Source organism: Ciona robusta, chromosome 7, assembly GCF_009617815.1.
Source record: "Ciona robusta chromosome 7, ASM961781v2".
In the NCBI taxonomy this organism is placed as follows: Eukaryota; Metazoa; Chordata; class Ascidiacea; order Phlebobranchia; family Cionidae; genus Ciona; species Ciona robusta.
The window spans coordinates 7,089,578-7,109,497 of record NC_143241.1 but is presented as its reverse complement, the minus strand read 5'-3'; the positions used below and the strand labels follow the sequence as shown (position 1 = coordinate 7,109,497).

At 33.3% G+C, this 19,920-nt stretch overlaps 3 protein-coding genes across 5 annotated transcripts; all 3 read left to right on the top strand.

The window, feature by feature from the left end:
* The first annotated feature begins 127 nt into the window (after positions 1–127).
* Positions 128–8,102, top strand: LOC149734306 (cytochrome P450 10-like). Of its 3 annotated transcripts, XM_089881853.1 has the most exons (11): positions 135–556; positions 978–1,166; positions 1,708–1,877; positions 2,615–2,740; positions 2,966–3,041; positions 3,383–3,513; positions 3,934–4,073; positions 4,411–4,573; positions 4,922–5,048; positions 6,039–6,153; positions 6,643–8,102. In XM_089881853.1, the coding sequence occupies exons 1-11, from the start codon at positions 472–474 to the stop codon at positions 6,842–6,844; spliced, it is 1,524 nt and encodes a 507-aa protein (XP_089737979.1). In that variant the 5' UTR covers positions 135–471; the 3' UTR covers positions 6,845–8,102. The 3 variants fall into 3 exon arrangements, with proteins under 3 accessions (XP_089737981.1, XP_089737980.1, XP_089737979.1); XM_089881855.1 differs by lacking the exons at positions 6,039–6,153; positions 6,643–8,102 and adding an exon at positions 5,084–5,306 and having other exon boundaries at positions 128–556; positions 4,922–5,023; XM_089881854.1 differs by lacking the exon at positions 978–1,166 and having other exon boundaries at positions 131–556.
* On the top strand, positions 8,103–13,914 carry LOC149734305 (cytochrome P450 10-like). The gene is made up of 11 exons (XM_089881856.1): positions 8,103–8,229; positions 8,517–8,699; positions 9,003–9,172; positions 9,538–9,663; positions 9,949–10,024; positions 10,357–10,487; positions 10,839–10,978; positions 11,252–11,414; positions 11,666–11,792; positions 12,092–12,203; positions 12,466–13,914. The coding sequence occupies exons 1-11, from the start codon at positions 8,142–8,144 to the stop codon at positions 12,662–12,664; spliced, it is 1,515 nt and encodes a 504-aa protein (XP_089737982.1). The 5' UTR covers positions 8,103–8,141; the 3' UTR covers positions 12,665–13,914.
* An 868-nt stretch (positions 13,915–14,782) lies between these two features.
* On the top strand, positions 14,783–19,823 carry LOC149734304 (cytochrome P450 10-like). The gene is made up of 11 exons (XM_089881850.1): positions 14,783–14,952; positions 15,670–15,849; positions 16,111–16,280; positions 16,521–16,646; positions 16,958–17,033; positions 17,266–17,396; positions 17,691–17,824; positions 18,176–18,338; positions 18,706–18,832; positions 19,067–19,190; positions 19,449–19,823. The coding sequence occupies exons 1-11, from the start codon at positions 14,823–14,825 to the stop codon at positions 19,645–19,647; spliced, it is 1,560 nt and encodes a 519-aa protein (XP_089737976.1). The 5' UTR covers positions 14,783–14,822; the 3' UTR covers positions 19,648–19,823.
* The last annotated feature ends 97 nt before the right edge of the window (positions 19,824–19,920 follow it).

The window sequence follows — 19,920 nt, the reverse complement described above, 5'->3', positions numbered from 1 at the left end:
GATGCGGTCAATAATTTACACGCATGTTATGAGTTTAGCGTCATGACATTCACTGTGGTTTCATTTTAAATAAGTTACATGATCTTCCCGGGATATAGTTATAGTATAGGGTGGGGAAGACGGGAAACCTTTAGCACCTAATATCTAAATATTCTGATCGTGTTTTAAATTTAAACCACGGTCTGTGAGAGTCGTGAGAATGCGGTTTCATAATACTTTAAATGTTCTTTGTTTACTACCAAATGAAACGCGAAAATGAAATTAAAACGAGTCCCATCTATCCCCTTCCTACCATGTCAAATATTTGGTTCGTAAGGACAGAAACGGAACGCGCTCTGACGAATGGCCTAGTAACCTCACTGACGAATAAAAAAACGAAAAAGGCAATTCTGCTGAGTCAGTCACTCTTGTTATGGAACAAAAGTTGCGTCTGTAAATGGTGTTTATTGGTTTATTCTGGTCTAAATTAAAATGATTCGTAAATGGCAAAAACGTGGATTTTTCACCAATTTCTACCAAAATGCAGTTACTTCAAATAGACGGCAACACATAGAAGGTAAATTAAGCAACTTGTGAATTATGCGATTTTTTTGTTTAACTTGGATTGCCGCAAAAAAATCTGCTGCTTCTGTAGTGAACCTTTTACTTTCGTTTTAGTGGCATATGTATCACCATACAAATCCAATGCAATACGTATATCGTATGACGTATATTATGAATAAGGAATAATACTTTTACATTTTTTGCAAACTTCTAGGAATTAACATTTTTTTGTTTTAAATTTTAAATACTTCTAAATCTAGTTTTAAATATTTCTAAATATTTGCTACCGTTATCGAAGAGACAAATAAAGATATTATTATCATGTTAAAAAATTTGCTTGGACTTTACTGTGAAACGTCTACTTTCTGGTTCATATTAATTTTTTAACAGCAAATTGCATATAATTTTCATGACTAATTACTTGCTTTAAAAAGCAAAAACAGCCAGCAACATCAACGCAGCAAAAGCAAAACCATTTTCTGACATTCCCGAGCCAAAAGGTCTTTTTGGGACGTTCTTGGATTACACTGCGTTACGCGGCTTCAAAACTGAAGAGCTGTATTCACATTACCAGAAGCGACACAAAAAATATGGACCAATCTTTAAAGAAAATGTCCTACCAGGTGAAAAACGTTGGCCTGGTCTGTTAGTAATAGCAACTGGGATGGCATACTCGGCTACCGACTAAACTAGTCGCCGCCTAAATTTGATTTTGCTTTTTTAGTCGCCCGACTAAAATTTTGGTCGGCCGATTTTGACCGACTAACTTCTGTAATGAGTAATGCACAGAAACTTAGTCGGCCGACTAAATGTGAAAAACCACCGACTAAATTTTAGTCGGCCGACTAAAAAAACGCGGTAACCAATAGTTACCGAGACCGACTGGTTTAGTCGGTAGCCGAGTATACCACCCCTGGTATGTATTTTTGGGCCCCGGATTAGGCTGGTGGAAAGTGTTATAGGTTGCTAGTCAGTGGTTATAAAGACTAGTTTTACATTTAGCAGTCAAACAATGGAGGGAAAATTTTTCATTAACACCATATATAATATACACAACAACACATGTGTATTATGTTACTATGATTGTTGCATGTATACTGCCATACTGGTACCAATATATTTGACATTGCAATAGATTTACAATGAAGCCAACTTAATTTACAGGGCTGACAAGCTATGATGTATTCTGTTCATCTGTTGAGGCCAACAAAGCAATGTTTAGACTTGAGGATAAATATTCCAACCGTGGACCTTTAGATTTTATTCAGATCGCTAGAGAAAATGCAGGAGTGAGTTCTGGTTTGTTGGATCCAAGCTGGGAAGAGTGGTTTAAGGTGTGGATATATTTGTTATAATGTATGACTGACCATTAATACAACCCATTGGTGACCACTGGGTAATTGCCGTTAACTATCTTGCTCAAAGACATACACGCCCACAATGGTAGCAGGGACGACTTGGGACAAGCCTTTAACCCATTACCTGTTAGTTTTAGGTCCGGCGCTGTGACACAGCTTAGGCATATGTGTCTTTGGGTACTATATTTAACACAATTGCTTCAATCCAGTGTTCATTAATTCATTGTCCAAATTGTCAGCCATACATAAATACGAAGAATAAAAAATCCAAAAAAAACAATCACTCAAAAAGTTACATTCATGGTAACTTATAAGCTGTTTTCCGGTCTCCCGAGGATAAAGCAAGTTACATTCATTTATAAGGTTTTCAAGGACACATTCTGTTTCGACAGCTGCACACATACTCAATTGGCAAGTGTGTGGTCTGTCAATATTATGATAATTTGTTTTCTGGTATGTTTTAAATTTAATTTAATGTTTGCAGTTGCAGAATAGCTATAACAGATTCTAGCTTATATCCTGTAGCCTGTAGCTTTAAGTATTACAGTTGAACATGCTAAACTTGGCAATATTTTATTTCTATTTTTTATGGGTGAGGTCCTTGATTCCTTGTCAACTATAGGGATTTAAGATAAATTTGGCTCCAGTTTTATTAGTGCATAGGGTGTAACATATTTATATTAAATAATTATTAAAAGTAACGTAACATTTAGTTCCGAAAAGTGGCGAACAGGTATTTGCTGTCGAATGCATCAGTGTGGTCTTACTCAAGTGCTTTACATGAAGTTTGTGATGATTTTGTGGATTATATCGCTGATAACTTGGATGAAAATAATGAGGTAAGGTCAAATGCAACCCGTTGTTTTTTTTAATATCGTCATTAGGCAACTAAACTAAGCTTGGCTCCAGGTCCCAATCCATTAGTAGGGGGGCGAAGATAGGAAGACCTTTAGCACATATTATCCAAGTATCCCGATCAAGTTTTAAACAATTAACAACGGTCTATGAGAGTCATGAGGTTATGGTTATATACCAACAATATAAATTTCTCATACCTGTTGCAGTTTCCAAATTTTGCTCTCGCTTTAAACAAATGGGCACTGGAGGGTGCTGGAGTGTTTTGTTTGGACACAAGATTCGGTAATTTAATTTTATTGTTTTACTTTCTAATTTGAATTAATAATAAAGATATAACTAGGACCTTTATATACATATAATACATATTTTTTTATTAAAAATACTCTAATTGTTGTTAAAAAATATATAGTTTAAGTTTTAACTTGTTTTTTAAAGTTGAAATCTGATCATTTATCAGATATATTTATTGTGTCTGTATAAGTTATGTTTTTATGCTATAAAGACTGGATCCCAAAGATACAGTAATTATTACAACAACAAAAATGTGTAGGTATCTGGTATTTCTAGGTTGTTTTTTTTGGAAAATATTATTGTAAAATTATTATATATTATTTTACACGCAGGTAATTTTTCTGGTCAACTGGACGATAACTTAAAAGTAATCATGGATCAAGTGATTGAAAGCTTTACTTTAATGACGGATCTATTTCTAAAACCACCGTTCTACAAATACATCACCACAAGAAAAATGAAGGTATGTTAGTTTCTTTTCTCATTCCCCGATGAAGTCTCGCCGTATGGCAGACGAAACGTTGAATATACACTACGTTTTTATACCAGATGAGCCACTAATATAATATTTATACGATGCCTGGTAGCAGAAGTAACAGAATGTAAGCCTTAGCAAAGTGGTTATCATGTTTGCCTTTATTTCAAAGGGAATGGGTTCAAAGCTCAAAGCTGCTACCATTGTAAGGGTATGTGTGAAAATACTGCACCTAAATAAAAAATGCGAAAAAAAAAATTATAAAAAAAAGTATTTTTCTGTCCTGCTGTCAGTTTAGGATTTAAGCTTTTGGTATAACTGAAACTACTTCACATAACAAAAAAAAAGAAAAAACTTAAAAAAAAGGGATTTTTCTGTCTTACTGTCAGTTGCAACCCTTTTGTTTAGGCTCTCACCTCAGTTGTAAAGAAACAAAGTGAAGCAATACAGAAACAGAGAGTGAAAATAATGAACCAAATGAAGGAGAAGACTCCAGGATCAAAGACAAAGTTAAAAACTGTGCTTGAAAACAGCGACCTTAATGAAGAGTAAGCTTTCTTACTTGGTTTTCTATTTAATATAACTTGTTAAATAGCCACTCTTTTTAACTAACCATTTTTCCATACTTTTTATCCATAGCGTGTTTTAACAATTGATGTTTAATTAAGCTTTTTAAATAATAATCTTTGCTATCAATTTCTAAAAAAATCGTTTTCTAAAAGTTGTTATGTTTTATCTAACACATGTACTTTGTGTACAGTTGGTGGGCTATAATCTCAGCAACCCCTAAGGTTTGTGGCACAAGTTTTAGAACTCCTGTATTACCTGATAGTTGTATCTTGAACACTCATAAGCGCCTAAAAGATTACCTTATGTTTGCTACAGAGAGATTGCTTCACTTGTATCAGATATGCTTGGTGGAGGGGTGGACACCACTTCAAATGCAGCAGCTTTCATGCTTTATATCATGGCTGTCAATCCTGACAAGCAGGAAATATTAAGGGAAGAAATTAAAACTGCTCTACAATCTGGGAAAGTGGATGGCAGGGTAAAGCAGTTAATTATTTAAGTTTCAAATATAACTTTTATCCGCGCTCGCCTTGCGGTTCACGACAGTCATTATAACATGGGTGTTCTGTTTCATACACCTCGTGCCCGTCTACAAGTTGTATGTAACTTTGTGGGTACAACACATTAGTGACCATTGGGTTGGAGCAATTGTCGTTAAGTGTTATGCCCAAAGACACGTATGCCCACAATGGTAGCAGCGAGTGCGTCATTTTAATCTGTAGCAGATAACTAAGTCTTTTATGTTTTTCAACTTTGGTTTACCCATCAAAGTATATTAGTTATTTGAAGGACTGTTTAAACTTATGTTTTTAACTATTCCTAACAGTCCGTACAAACAATGAAATATCTCCACGCTTGTGTGCAAGAAACTCAGCGCCTCTTCCCATTTTCGTTCGGAGTAGCCAGAATGTTTGAAAAGGATATAGAAGTATGTGGATACAATGTACCAGCAGGTCTGCTAATATGTTATGTATTATAACTGATATAGGTGGCGGCACACAGGATCCGGCGTGTAAATTCGCTTGTGAAGTTGTATGCAAACCCGTGTCCAATTACGCATGCGGCAGCGAAATCCGGACAAAACAGATAAAACGGACGAATTCCGGATACCGTGTACAGCCCCCTATACCTTTTCGGAAGTTGTGATTTTTGTTATACAGATACATAATATATTGGTTATTTTATCTGAATAAACTGACACCATGGCTTAGTGGTCAGAAGTCGGAACCCTTGCACTGTAACCCTTACTTGATGCCAGGTTTGATTCAAATTGCCAGTCATACAGAAATCTCGGCCATATATAATAAAATACAATCACCAGCACAGCTGTATACATGGTACCATGTAATCAGACACGAGGTGCTTGAAACATAACACCTATGTTGCCATGTGAACATAAACGAGCTTCATTCATTCATCTCAAGTTGATAGATTACATTCCCAAGGATAAGTTGCATCTTTTAATAGTCTTAAAACATCACATGATGCGTGTACGTGACATAAGTTATATAATTTGGTATCGAACATGTAATGTCAAACTATTTTAGGAACAATGAGTAATTTATTTATAATGTATTAAGTACTATGGGGAAAATAGGAAAACTTTAGCACATTCTGAATATCCTAATCGCGTTTTAAACAATTAACAACGGTCTATGGACACTGTAAAGATACGGTTTTATAATTCTTTTAATGTTCTTTGTTTACTACCAAATGGGAAGAGAAAATAGAACATAAATGTGTCCCATTTTCCCCCACCCTACCATATGTAAAACAAAGAATCCAGCATTAAGCATTGAGCATATATTTTCATTTGGTAGGACCCAGTATTCAGAAAAATTGGTCAGCTTCAGCCATTTCTAGACATACATATAATTCTTGTGTCATATATTGTATAACATAATTTCTTATAATTATTTATTTTTCCAACATTTTTTGCCCAGGCACCCGCATACTACTGACAGGGAATGTAGTAAATAATAAAGATGCAAAATATTTTAAAGACCCCGAAACTTTCTTACCTGAAAGGTGGCTTGAAAGAGGAAATTCTGAATCAAAGTATGTATTGAATATGTTTTACCCCCATTGTACGGGTTGTGTTTTTGCACAAACTTTTCTTCTGATTAGAACTTTAATATTTCCTAATCGAATGTTGTTTATTTTTTTACATTGCATGGTACGGGGGGGGGGGAGATGGGACACCTTTTCATTCTATTTTCTCGTCCCATTTGGTAGTAAACAAAGAACATTCAAAGAATTATCAAATCGTATCCTCACGACTCTCCTGGTCCGTTGTTAATTGTTTAAAACACGATCAGGATATTTGGTTGTTATGTGCTAACGGTGTCCCATCTTCCCCCACAGTACTATGGTGCCAGTGGAGTGTAAAGGTTACGTCTTTTATCCACAACAGGTTTATTTCTATTTTTATTAATAAGCGTGTTTTAACAACTGTTGTTTTACCGGTCCTACCCGTCTTTTCGCTTTTGTAAACTTTGATTGTGACCGAAGAGACAAAATAATTTTTATTCGTTTATGTAACTTTAGGTTTGCTACGACTGGTGCCTTTGGCAGAGGTGTTCGAGCTTGTCCAGGTCGTAAATTTGCGATGCAGGAAGTTCATTATCTTCTCATCAGTTTACTCAGTCGATATAAAGTGGAATATCACCACAAACCAATTAAACCACATTTCAGATTGCTAACTGTGCCATCTGAAAAACCTCAGTTCACTTTTATTCCCCTATCATAAAAACTATCCACCCTTTGATCTTATTTAACTTAGAGACTCTGGAATAATTTTGATTTAGAATACATATTTACAAAAAATAGCATTGTCTGTCTTTTCTTATAAATTCACAAGATGCTTTTTAAATAATGGACTGTCAATGCCATTTAGGCGAAATATATATCTCTTATATCATACAACTTGCTGGACTTGATTTTTTTCCGTTAGGTATTATCCTGACCCCTATATACTGGTCTGAACTTTGTAACATTTTGGGTCTTATTTATCCTCACATGCTGGGACAACTTGATGAAAATATTTAATAAAATGTTGTTTTTTCCCTTTATGTATTGTTACATTAATTTAATCTTCTTCAACGTAAGATATTTTATACATTTTACAGTGAGTTTTATTCAATGCAAAGTTGTTATACCTTTTAATCAATGCAAAAATTGCTATACCTTTAATCAATGCAAAAATTGCTATACCTTTAATCAATGCAAATTGCTGTACCTTTTAATCAATGCAAAAATTGCTATACATGTTTTGCCTTGTATAAATGTGAATGTAAAATCACAAAAAATTAATCAATGCAAAAATCGTTAGATGTAACATTTTTATTGATTTTGTATAGAACAACTTAGCTTTAACCATGTATCACTAATATGTGTTTTTCAATACCTTTATTCTGTTAATGTTGTAATTACCTCTGCAGAAGTACCTTTTTACTAATATTTGTATTTTTACACCAAACTACCTATAGATTTTTACCGGTATAAAGTTAATCTTTTAAACTTTATGTTCAAATCAGGTTGCCAACATTATTGCATATTTTTTTACTACTATACAAGTTTTGAAGTGTTTTTTTTTAATATTCTTGGTTTTTATTTAGCAGCCTATCTGGTGTAAAAAACTTAGTGAATAAGCGTTTTTTGTAGTGTATAAAAGGCGTTGTGTATTATTTATACCAGATGAGCCCCCAAACATTTTTTACATTATGCCTGGTAGCAGAAATACCGGAGTTTTCTTCATTTTTTTCAGATGCATGCAAACTCCTATATTTGTATTTCCATAGTTTAGTACCAACTAACCATATTTGTATATACCTGTTGATTGTTGTTAAAATAAAATCTCAATTTATGACCACCAACAAAGTAACATACATGGTAACTTGTAAGCTGACATAGGGTGTATGAAATAGAACACCCATGTCATGACTACTGTCTCTTTTCGCCACCAAGAACAAAGCAAGTTACATTCATTTGTTTGTTCTTTATCTAGAGTCTAGGAAAGATTTTTTTTTTCGTTTTGAGTTTTTAAAATGCGGAGTTGCTTGCAAAAAGCTTCAAGAAAAAGAAGTTTTGATTATTTTAAAGTTATCTCCAATGTTAGGCTTCAACATGCACAAGGTAATTGGATATCTATCTCAATTTTTGACCTATTTTATGAACACTGTTTGTAATATATACAAGGACAGTATGTTTTGGATAATCACTGTGCTCTTACATATTCATTAACAGACATGTTTCCATTTAACATTAACTGACTTTTTATTCATACCATGTTTCAACGACTGTTGTTTTGCTGTTGATTCCCTTCTCTTCCTTCTTTAAATAACATGATCTGCACTATCGTTTTTAAGGAGATATAAAAAGTTTATTTATATTTTTATAACCAAACAACTTTTTTTATTCAGTTCAAAGCAAAGAAACTGCAGTAAAGGATTTTTCCGAAATCCCTCAACCAAAAAGCCTTCCAATTCTTGGCACGTTTTTAGACTACACAAAGTTCCGTGGATTTAATGTTGCTAACTTGAGCAATCTGTTTAAAGCCAGATTTGATGAACTGGGTCCGATATATAAGGAAACAATAATCCCAGGTATTCTTAGCAAGACTGGAAAAACTTTTTGTATGCAAAAGGGTAAATGCTGTCATAACCTTTGTGTTTATATATGAATGAATGTAACTTATTTATTTTTGCGTGGCGGGGCAAGGACAGTTATTACTCCACAGGTTTTATATTTCATACACCTTGTGTCCGCTTATGAGTTATTGGACAATCAATGCATTTCCCACCTTTAAGCATTTCTAACAACACTCAAATTTAGATTCCCGTTAATAAAAGTTGCCTAGTTCTTATCCTTTTCTAATCAAAATCATAATATTTATTAAAACAAACCAGGCTTATCGGAACCAACTGTTCATTGTTTCTCACCACAAGATAACGAGAAATTATTCAGATTGGAAAGCAGATTGGCTAATAGAGATCCAATTGAATTTCTAAAAGTAGTAAGAGAAAGAATTGGAGTTCCGAGTGGTCTGGTCAATATACAAGGAGAAGAATGGTATCAGGTAAGTTATTAGTTGGTGTATGTTGCTTTCACACTTTTTAACCTTTTCAACAATTTTTAATTTCAAGTAATTCGAAACACTCATGCATTCCTATTTTATTCGTTTTAGTTTAAATTAAATATAAATAATTTGTCTTTTTGTAAATTGATTGGTTTTTAGAAGAATATTTATTTATTGACGACCGCATTAAAACAAATATTTGGCATTAAAACCAACCAGTCATTATTTACAGTAAGTTGTTTTGGAAGATCTTTTTAAGAGAAAAATGTTATACATATATATAATATATATACAGATTTTCATAAATAAGCAGTTGGCTTTTATTATTACTTTAATATAATAACATTTGGAATATTTTTGTTTAGCTGCGCAGAATTGTAAATGAGCATTTTCTCACCAACTCTTCTGTTTGGTCGTACTCCAAAGACATTCATGAAGTATCAGAAGATTTTGTTGATTATATAAGTCGTAGTTTGGATTCAAATAATGAAGTAAGAATATTTATATTTGGATTTTAATTTACGCGGTACAGTTTACAGGCAGGTGTGAAAAATTGTTGGTTAAAATATCACCTTGCTTATAAGTTAAAACATTTTAACAAGTAATTGCCAAACCAAAGATCAAATTCCCTTAACAAAGAAAATGAGAAAAAAAGAATCAGAGAATTATTAAAATACACTTGTATATATAAGCCTATTAAATTAGTTTAACAGATGTAGTTTAGAAAGCATTTACCATGAAACAGTTTTATTTATATAACATTAGAGATATCTTAGGTTCCCAACTTTGCTCTCGCTTTAAACAAATGGGCACTAGAGGGGGCTGGAGTGTTTAGTTTGGACACAAGATTCGGTAATTTATATTACTTAAATGAATGAATGTAACTTGCTTAATCCTCATGTGACAGAAAACGACGTCATTATAACACGGGTGTTCTGTTTATACACCTCGCGCCAGCTTGCGAGTTACTAAGTATGTAACTATGTGGAGAATTATTTTTCGGAGGCGATTTTTTTAAAATGTTTTCCTTATGTATTGCTGATAACTTATACTACCTATTAGTGACAACTGGTTTGGAGCGATTGCCGAGTCTTGTCCAATTACACCCACAATGTATGTAACATGTATGTAACATGTATATATTTGCACTGTATTGAAATTTTCTTTTTGATTTATCTAAAAAGGTATGTTTACTGGAGAGGTTGAAGAACACCTTCAAGAAATCGTCGACAACAGTAACCTTATGTTCCAACTGATGGCAGAACTCACTGTTGCACCTCCATTTTGGAAATATTTTGAAACAAAACAAATAAGAGTGAGTTTTTTAAAAGTTTGTTCTTGAGATTTAATCATGTTTTGCAGTTTTTTCTGTAATTTATTTGTTTAGACTTTTCTTCAAATACTGATCTTTGTTCTTGATTTACTGTCAAGGTATTATGTAACAGTCACTGCTCGAATTCAGTGGCCATTAATAGGTTGTCCAAATCGTCAAACTACAAGAAAATAGACCCCCAAAAAGGGAAAAACCACAAAGTTATTAGGAGACATATATATGGGTACAGTGTACGTATTGACTAAAATCCGTATGTTTTATTATAAACCAACTTTTTCTATTATATAATCATTCACGTTTACAATTTTTTTACAATATTCAAATTTTTTGTAGGCATTGAAACAATGTCAAGCCGCTCAGGTTGCAGCAATTAAGAAACAGAGAGATATTATATTGAAGAGAATCAAAGAAAAAGATCCTGAGAAACTGACCAAGTTGGAAAAATTGATGACAAAAAAAGATTTACCACAAGGGTAATGTAAAATAATAGCATAGTTTTTTGATATCTTAAAAACGATAACGAAGAAGTAGAAGAAGATGTTATTTAAAGAAGGAAGAAAAAGAAATTAACAGCAAATTTAGTTAAAACACGCTATTTATAAAAAATGTAGAAAAGGATGTCAGTTAAAAAATGAAAAACATTATACTATAAAGTTACACGAGGTAACCCACAAGCGAGCATAAAGTTTAAAAAAATATAAAAAAAATCACATCTGGTTTGTCAAAAAATAAATTTCCTTTTTCAGGGAGGTTGACATTCTTGTGTCAGATATGCTTGGTGGAGGGGTGGACACCACTTCAAATGCAGCAGCTTTCATGCTTTATATCATGGCTGTCAATCCTGACAAGCAGGAAATATTAAGGGAAGAAATTAAAACTGCTCTACAATCTGGAAAAGTGGATGGAAAGGTAAAAAAACTATTTTACTGATTTTTTTACTATTTTGTGAAAAAGTTTTGGAATTTAACACTGATCTAGTGCTTATGAAGTTAGACAATTCTCGTAAGAAAATAACAGTCCGGATCAATTCTGTAGCAATTGATCCTTTATCTTTTTTTAAACAATGGTGGCATGGGATAATATGGGTAGATAAAGATCAAATAAGTTACTATAAAGATAGATAAATAGCAATCAAAGCAAATCAATTGCTTTTTTTTCAGTCACTCCAAAGAATGAAATATCTTCATGCTTGTGCGCTTGAAGCTCAGCGTATGTTTCCGTTAACTCCTGGAACTTCAAGACGATTGCCCGTGGATGTTGTTTTATCGGGATACAATGTACCAGCAGGTTAAAATCAAATTATATCATTTTTTTATGAAGTTGAAATTAGTTTGATGTTTTTATTTTAATCAGCGTTATGTCCTTAGGTAATGTGTAGTTGCTCTAACCTAGCGGTCACTAATGGGTTGTCCAAATTGTCAACCATAAATAAAAAGTATTCATACTCAAAGTTACATACGTGGTAACTCGTTAGCGGGCACAAGGTGTATGAAACAGAACAGCCGTGTTATAAAGACTGTCCTTGCCTAACAAACTAGCAAAAATAAATTTATTCATTTTTTTAATGTGATTCTTTTACTTTACAGGTACAAGACTGTTACTTCTTTCCAATGTAGCGCATCATAAAAATTCTGAATATTTCGACCAACCAGAAAGTTTCTTACCTGAGCGATGGTTGGAAAGGAAACACAAATCAAAGTAAACTAATATTCATGTCATTTTTTTGTTTGTTTTTTTCGGGGAAGCTGAAGTATCAAGGCTGTTATTTAAATAGGAAATACAAACAATGAATTTAGGGTAAATATATGTCTTTTATTATACGTTACATTTTCCTACTACCAGATCCTTACTGTATTCTTTACACAAGAATGGTCCAACTTTATGAGCACCAGATCAGGGACAGATTCGCAGAATTTATTACAATTATAATTCTGTAGCTCTGATTGGTTGTTTTTCCAAGGTTTGCTATGATTGGTTCATTTGGCATGGGCGCCAGAGCGTGTCCAGGTCGTAAATTTGCGATGCAAGAAGTTCATTATCTTCTCATCAGTTTACTCAGTCGATATAAAGTGGAATATCACCACAAACCAATTAAACCACATTTCAGATTGGTAACTGTGCCATCTGAAGAACCTCAGTTCACTTTTATTCCCTTGTAATAATTCTTCAGTATCTGTTATTTAATTTTTATTTTGAATGAAATTTATTTTGTTTCGGTCACGATAACGAAGAACAAAAAAGTTTTCAGTAACGGTAAAAGTAGTAGCGGTAGTATAACAGTTGTTAGAACAAGCTTTTTAATAAAACAGAAAAGAAATAAAGTTTCAGTTTTAAATACCTCCTATAGTGCAACTACTATTACATATTCCTCATGTTTCTGAAAACAATATACTTTTCTAACTTTTCATTTTTTAATCCCGCTGTCTTAAACTTTTGTTAATTTTTTCTACCTTACATAATTATCCAATTTTCAAATTATTTTCTTCATATAGATTTAATTATGAACCAATTACTGGTGCTGTATTTATATAAAATCATTTTGTTTATTTCCCCCTTTCTTCATTTTAGGTTTTCATTAACTTAACTGTGTTTAATTAGCCATGCATGTTAAGTTATGTGCAGTATATCTCATATATTCGAACCGTTTTTCCCCATTTATACAATAAATTTCAGCAACCTAACTGTTTAATTTAAAAAGCTATGCATTAAAATTTTATAGAAAGTACAAAATGTGCGTGCTTTTGAACGTTTTCTCCAATGGTTCTTTTCTTATTGCACAATGTATTGTGTGTAAATCAGTAGCAATTGTAGAATTTTTGTAAAAATAAATTACTTTACAAACTAGTAACGTCTTAACTTATACCACATAATATCCAAATATCCCGATCAAGTTTAAACAATTTACAACGGTCTCTGGAAGAAAGGTGTCCATCTTTCTCCACCGTACTATATATATATATATACAATTAATATACTGCAGATGCTCCTCGTTACCAACACATAAGTACCTGTTTCGTATTTTGAAACCTCCTTGTAACCTTTGTATAACACTTAAGCATTTTTATCAATAGACATATTTTGATTTTTCGTGGCATGCCCCTTTAAGATACAATTACATGCCGGAGGAAGCAGCTGTATTTCATGAGCTCATCGTTACCAACGCTTATTGGCACGCGTTTAATGGCAACAACTTGGCTATGTAGCGGCCGCCTAACATTTGTATTGTTCCTATTAATCTCAATTATTGTAACAAGGTCATTGTGTTTATGCCAGGCCTATTTTAGGAGTAAGTTTATTATGTTTGGTTTGTGCAAAAAAAGCGAAACTCACGGGTAAGAGCTTAACTTTTCTCCTTGTATTTAATCGTCTCTATACTACCATGGTTTATTAAATGTGAAACTGCAAGTCGTTTTGCCGCGAGTCAGATTTTACCGCAGTTTCCTTTTTGTGTTGAGATTGACAGATTGATATTTCCATTTATAGTGAACCAGCACTATTTGCGCGAAATGTTGATTGTGTGGCGGCGTTTGCCATTTACAGTTAGCAAGATAACGTATGAATGCGTGTAGAACAGACGAGTATAATTTAACAGTCGACAAATCAATCTAATGTAAAACGCAACATGTTAATACAAATATAATGACTGCGTGTTTATAAATATGTGTTAACCAATTGCAGCTTCACTTTTAAGCGCATTCGTGGTGTGTTTTTAATACATGATTTACAAATGTAGAATTGTTAATGCAGTTCAGTAGTTTTTATTTAAGCATTGGGGTTACGCGGTTACAAACCATGTAGCCTATAAACATGAAAAACCAGTTAAACGAGTTCTTGCTTACATAAGCCACTTTCCCCGGTAAAACGAACGCGTCAAAAATGCATTGGCTATATTTAGCTTTGACAGTCAATTTTGGCCGTGACATTCGTTCCTACATTCAACTGATCAAGATAAACGTCACGTCACGTCACGTCACGTCACGTCACGTCACGTATACCAATTCCATGACACAAGCGTCCAGACCATTTCCTGACCATGTTACGTTGCAATTATATCACGAAGTATTACATTATGCCATAAGCAACATGATCAATTGAATTCGTGCAGCAGCGGTGAAGAAATAAATGCCATGACGCCGCAGATAGAATTGTCGTTAAATGCTGGCACATTTCTCTAGTTAACGCATTTGATAAAATATTCTGCGTAATTCTTGTCTAACAGTTCGATAAGGGTAAAAATACACTCTTATTCGCTTTTAAACTAAGTGATTTTAATAACAAAGTTGTATGCAGTTTTGTTAGAATAAAAATAACATTAAAATGTTGTTGAGAAAAAGACTAAACCAATTTCAACGTCACGATGCGGTTTTGATGGCTGCTCGCTATGTTTGTGCACGAAAAGATGTTTCTTCAACCGTCGTCACGACTACTTTGGATACAACAACTATCGGTAAGTCGCGTTTTAGTTATTTTTTATTATTATATAGTATATTTTATTATTTTATGTGAGCATGTAAAAACCGAAGACTAAATAGGAGAGCGTGTCTGTGCGTAACGTACAGTGTAGACAAGAGTATTGTCATACCTATATTCGGTATACTCTACATACAGTAGCGTGGGGTAAGATGGGACAGGTTTTTATTCGTATTTTTCGACCTGTTTGGTAGTAAATAAGAAATATTTACAGAATTTTAAAACAGCAACTGTGGCTGTGCAACCCTAAAAGAGAGTTGTTAATTGTCAAAAACAGGTTTAGGCAATATGAGATTTAGATGCTGTGTTCCATCTTACCCCACAGAACACTCTTGATTTAGATGCTGTGTTCCATCTTACCCCACAGAACACTCTGTTATTTATATGTAATACAAGGTGTCAGTTATATAGGAATACTAATACTAGTTGGTTAGGCAGATTACCTAACAATATGTCTATATATGATGCACCAAAGTTTGTAGTATGACCCATACAGCATAGCATTATTTTTATTTTTTTCTTCAAACACGATAGTAAAGATTATATTATTTAAAGAACAAAGAGAAGGGAATCAACAGCAAAACAATGGTTATTTAAACATGCTATAGATAAAAGTGTGGGAAGAGCGTCAGTTAAAAAGCAGGGCTTTTGCACTCGCAAATCAATTATTTTAACACCAAATTTAATTTCACAGAAAATACACAAATTGAACCAAAGAGTTTGAAATATATGCCGGAACCCAAGGGACTTCCTTTCATTGGAACATTGCTCGATTACACCTTCTTGAAAAAATTTGATAAAACAAATTTGGCTTCACATTTTATAGGGAGGCACCAGTTACTGGGACCCATTTATAAGGAATATGTTTTTCCAGGTATACTGAGACTTTCTTTATCCTTGCTTGGCCGCAAACTGACAGTCGATATAACACAGATGTTCTGGTAAAAGATTTCTAAATGCATAACAAGATCATACTTGGTTAGTTAACAAGTTGCACAAGGTGTATGATATAAGACATCTGTGTTTTAACTTTTAAACTTTAGGCTTGTATTTCAAAATTATCAAAAATAATCAAAATGATGATGTAAAAGAAATTAGTAATGCTAACTTTTTAATAAAGTATAAACTCCCATAGCTTTCTCAAAGCCACAAGTCTTCAGTACTTTACCTGATGATAATGAAGTTCTGTTGAGATCCGAGGAGAAAATATCACACAGGGAACCCGTTGAATTTGTTGTGTCGGCACGAAAACTACTTGGATGGTCAATTGGACTTCCATTTGATGTAGGAGAAGATTGGTACAAGGTAAGTCACGTGTGGTTGTGAACACCGGTTACCTCACATGTATCTAACCCGGTTATGGGTTTAAAGCTCGTCGCTGCTACGATTGTGAAAGTATGTGTTCTTGGGCAAGACACTTATCAGCAATTGCTCCAACTCGGTGGTGACTAATGGGTTGTATAAAGTATAAATAGTCAGCCATACATAAAAAACACACCCACAAAGTTACTTTAAAAAAGTTATATTGATTGGTTTTTATAACAGCTACGCAAAGTGGTGAATCAGCACTTCTTAAAAAACTCCATAGTTTGGTCACACTCCAAACAACAGCATGAGGTGGCAGAAGAATTTGTGGATTATATCGGTCAAAACTTAGACGAAAATAATGAGGTCAGATTAAGATTATTGTATCAGTGTGTCAAAATATGTTTTCGCAATAAATTTTGATACAGAATGCATAGTTTTCACATTCTATATTTAAGTGTTTTCCTTTGAATATTTCGTTGCTACCATTGTGGGTTTATGTGTCCTTGGCAAGACACTTAACGACAATTGCTTTTACCCAGTAGTCACTAAGGGGTGTATGAAAGAGAACACCCGTGTTATAACAACTGTCGTTTTCCCTCCAGGCGAGGATAAAGTAAATTTCATTCAGGTATTTATTCATTCATTTGTGTTAAAGTTATGTTGTTTTACCTCAGGTACCTCACTTTCAAGATTTACTACAAAAATGGGCTATTGAAAGTACTGCAGTGTTCTGTTTTGGTGTTCGGCTAGGTTGGTATTAAATCAGGAAAATATGTTTAATTTGTGTCGCTATAATTTAAAAATGATTTGCGACTAATCTTATGAGTTTAAATTATTTTTTGTTTTTTTGTGCTTACTTTATTTCTATAATCATTTTGGATCCTAATTTTTGTTTTAAAATTTTTCAATCTTCGCTACCATATTTGAAAGGACAACTGAAAGTTATATTATAGTTATATTATTATTATTATTATAACTTCAGGTGTCTTTGACAAGTCAGTTGATGATGATTTAAACATTATCATCGATACAAACAGGAAGAAATTTGAATTGATAATGAAAGGTATCTTTAGCGCCCCACTGTGGAAGTTTTACAACACAAAACTTATGAAGGTAAAGTTCTTTTTATATTTATTGTGTTTTATCCTTTTTAATATAGCCCTTTTTGTTTTTATTTAATATTTTTAATATAGTCTCTTTGTTTTTATTTAATATATAAATTTCATTTAGTTTTACAAAAATCCTCTTAAGCTTTCATTAAAAATAAATGTACATAAGTCAGTATTGCATATGTTGTGTACTGAGATGTTATAAGTTATAACCCTTTATGTTGCCCTACCATACAAGTATAAGTAAATGATAACTTACATATTTATAATGTTGTCTTGGTATTATCTTCTTTTGCAGAAATTTAATAAAGTACAAATAGAACAACTTCATGCTATAAGAAGACAACAAATCAAAGCATTTACTGAATTTCCAGTTGATCAAAAGCTGATTGATCTTTACAATTTGTTTGAAACATCAAATCTTACAAAAAAGTAAGTTTGTCTCATTTAAATGAATGCATGTAGCTTGTCTTATCCTTACATGCTAATATTCAAGTTAAAAACACATATGCCCACATTGTTAGCAGCAACGACCCTGTAACTTACAGTGTATAGTTGTAGCATTTCCTTTATCATTTTTATTCCCTTGTCTTTGTTGTTTTTACTTGCGTGTATTATTGGGTTACTTTCCCTGATAGCAGATAAAACGTCAGAAATACACTCCCTGATAGCAGATAAAACGTCAGAAGTAGCAGATAAAACGTCAGAAATACACTAGCCTACATTTTAAACCAGATGAAAGATTAATAACCTGAATATTAAAACCCAATATATTTGTTCCAGTGAGATAGAAGTGTTAATTATAGACCTTTTATCTGGTGGTGTGGATACAACTAGTAATTCAGCTGTGTTTGTGCTTTACTTGCTTTCAATCAATCCTGACAAGCAAGAAATATTAAGAAAGGAAATACTTGAAGCTTTAAAAACAGGAAAAACTGATGGAAAGGTAAATATATAGCAATGTATTGCTTTGATAAACAATCACAACCAGTACTGAAAGTGTATTTTTTTAATGAACAATTACAATTTATGCTGACGGTTTTATGCTGAGGGGTTAATCAGAAAGGTTCCGAATTTCCAAAAGTATTTTTCCCCATATATTTTGGTTTTTACTCACAAATTTTGAGCAATTCAGACACAATAGACGTTGAGGCTGTCATTCATTTATTTACTAAGAACAGGTGTAAAAAGTTAAGGTAATCCAATCTTTTGAGTTGTTTTGGTTCTTCTGGTAAAAATCGCACTGTATAAGATTTAGGTGTTGAGCGTTGCAATATAAACTTACTTATTTAAAATTAAACTTTTTAATTCAGGATTTAATGAGAATGAGTTACTTACACGCATGTATGTTGGAATCACAAAGGCTGCTCCCATTTTCTATTGGAACAAACAGAAGATATTCTAAAGATATTGTTTTATCTGGATATAAAATTCCTGCAGGTGAGGTAACTATTGTTTTATCCAAAAGTTTGTGTTTCTATACATTTTTTCGTATTGTTAACTCGCAAGTTGTTGAAACATGTTTACAGTTTAAAACATATTTACATTTAATTAGGAGAAAATAAATGAAATAGGTTTCTACAATTACGAATTGAAATATATTTTAAACTATAAGACAGAATATTGCGACAAAACAACTGTTGTTAAAATGCCAATAACATTTCTTGATTTTAGGCACAGTTGTAACAATGACTTCCAACATTATAAACAACTGCAGTGAGGAATATTTTGATGACCCAAACTCGTTTAAACCGGAACGATGGATCCAGGTTGACAATAAAGCAAAAGACAGGATGAGGTATGATGTACTGTTGTGGGTACATTAATCGTACAGGCCATGTCTTACCGTACACTTTTGTTTATATTAAAAGTTTAACTTAATTAAACATAAATGACTTGTTTGTCTGCTAGGTGTTGCGATCACGCCTTTTCCCCAAAAATAACATACATAGTAACTCGTAAGCTGGCATGAGGTGTATGGTATGAAACACCCGTTTTATAACTACTGTTGTTTCTCCACCACACAAAGATAACGTGTTTTTATATTTATTAAAAGATTTGCAATGGCTGGTTCATTTGGACATGGAACAAGAGCTTGTCCAGGTCGTAAATTTGCCTTGCAAGAAATGAAGTACTTGCTCATATCTGTTTTAAGCCGCTACAAGGTTGAATATCATTACAAACCTATGAAGATTAACTTTCTACTTGTGTCAACGCCTTCCCAACCACCAAGGTTCACATTTAAACAGCTTTAGTGAAGGATCATCCGGCGCCGTGGCGTAGTGGTTAGCGCGCCTGCCTCTAACCCAGAGGTAATGGATTCAAGGCTCGTCGCTGCTACCATTGTGGGCGTATGTGTCCTTGAGCAAGACACTTAACGGCAATTGCTCCAACCCAGTGGTCACTAATGGGTTGTCCAAATTATCAGCCATACATAAAAATGAGAAAAAAATCCCCAAAAAATAATCATCCACAAAGTAACATACTTGGTAACTCGTAAGCTGGCGCGAGGTGCACACCCGTGTTAT

Bases quoted from the DNA above. Each gene is read 5' to 3' on its own strand.
- LOC149734304 (XM_089881850.1), top strand. From the start codon at position 14,823: ATGTTGTTGAGAAAAAGACTAAACCAATTTCAACGTCACGATGCGGTT. The intron at 16,281-16,520 runs GTAAGTCACGTG...TTTTTATAACAG, and splicing joins TAGGAGAAGATTGGTACAAG to CTACGCAAAGTGGTGAATCA. The intron at 16,647-16,957 runs GTCAGATTAAGA...GTTTTACCTCAG, and splicing joins ACTTAGACGAAAATAATGAG to GTACCTCACTTTCAAGATTT.
- LOC149734305 (XM_089881856.1), top strand. From the start codon at position 8,142: ATGCGGAGTTGCTTGCAAAAAGCTTCAAGAAAAAGAAGTTTTGATTAT. The intron at 8,700-9,002 runs GTATTCTTAGCA...AAAACAAACCAG, and splicing joins TAAGGAAACAATAATCCCAG to GCTTATCGGAACCAACTGTT. The intron at 11,793-12,091 runs GTTAAAATCAAA...TTTACTTTACAG, and splicing joins GGGATACAATGTACCAGCAG to GTACAAGACTGTTACTTCTT.
- LOC149734306 (XM_089881853.1), top strand. From the start codon at position 472: ATGATTCGTAAATGGCAAAAACGTGGATTTTTCACCAATTTCTACCAA. The intron at 3,042-3,382 runs GTAATTTAATTT...TTTTACACGCAG, and splicing joins TTGTTTGGACACAAGATTCG to GTAATTTTTCTGGTCAACTG. The intron at 6,154-6,642 runs GTATGTATTGAA...ATGTAACTTTAG, and splicing joins AGAGGAAATTCTGAATCAAA to GTTTGCTACGACTGGTGCCT.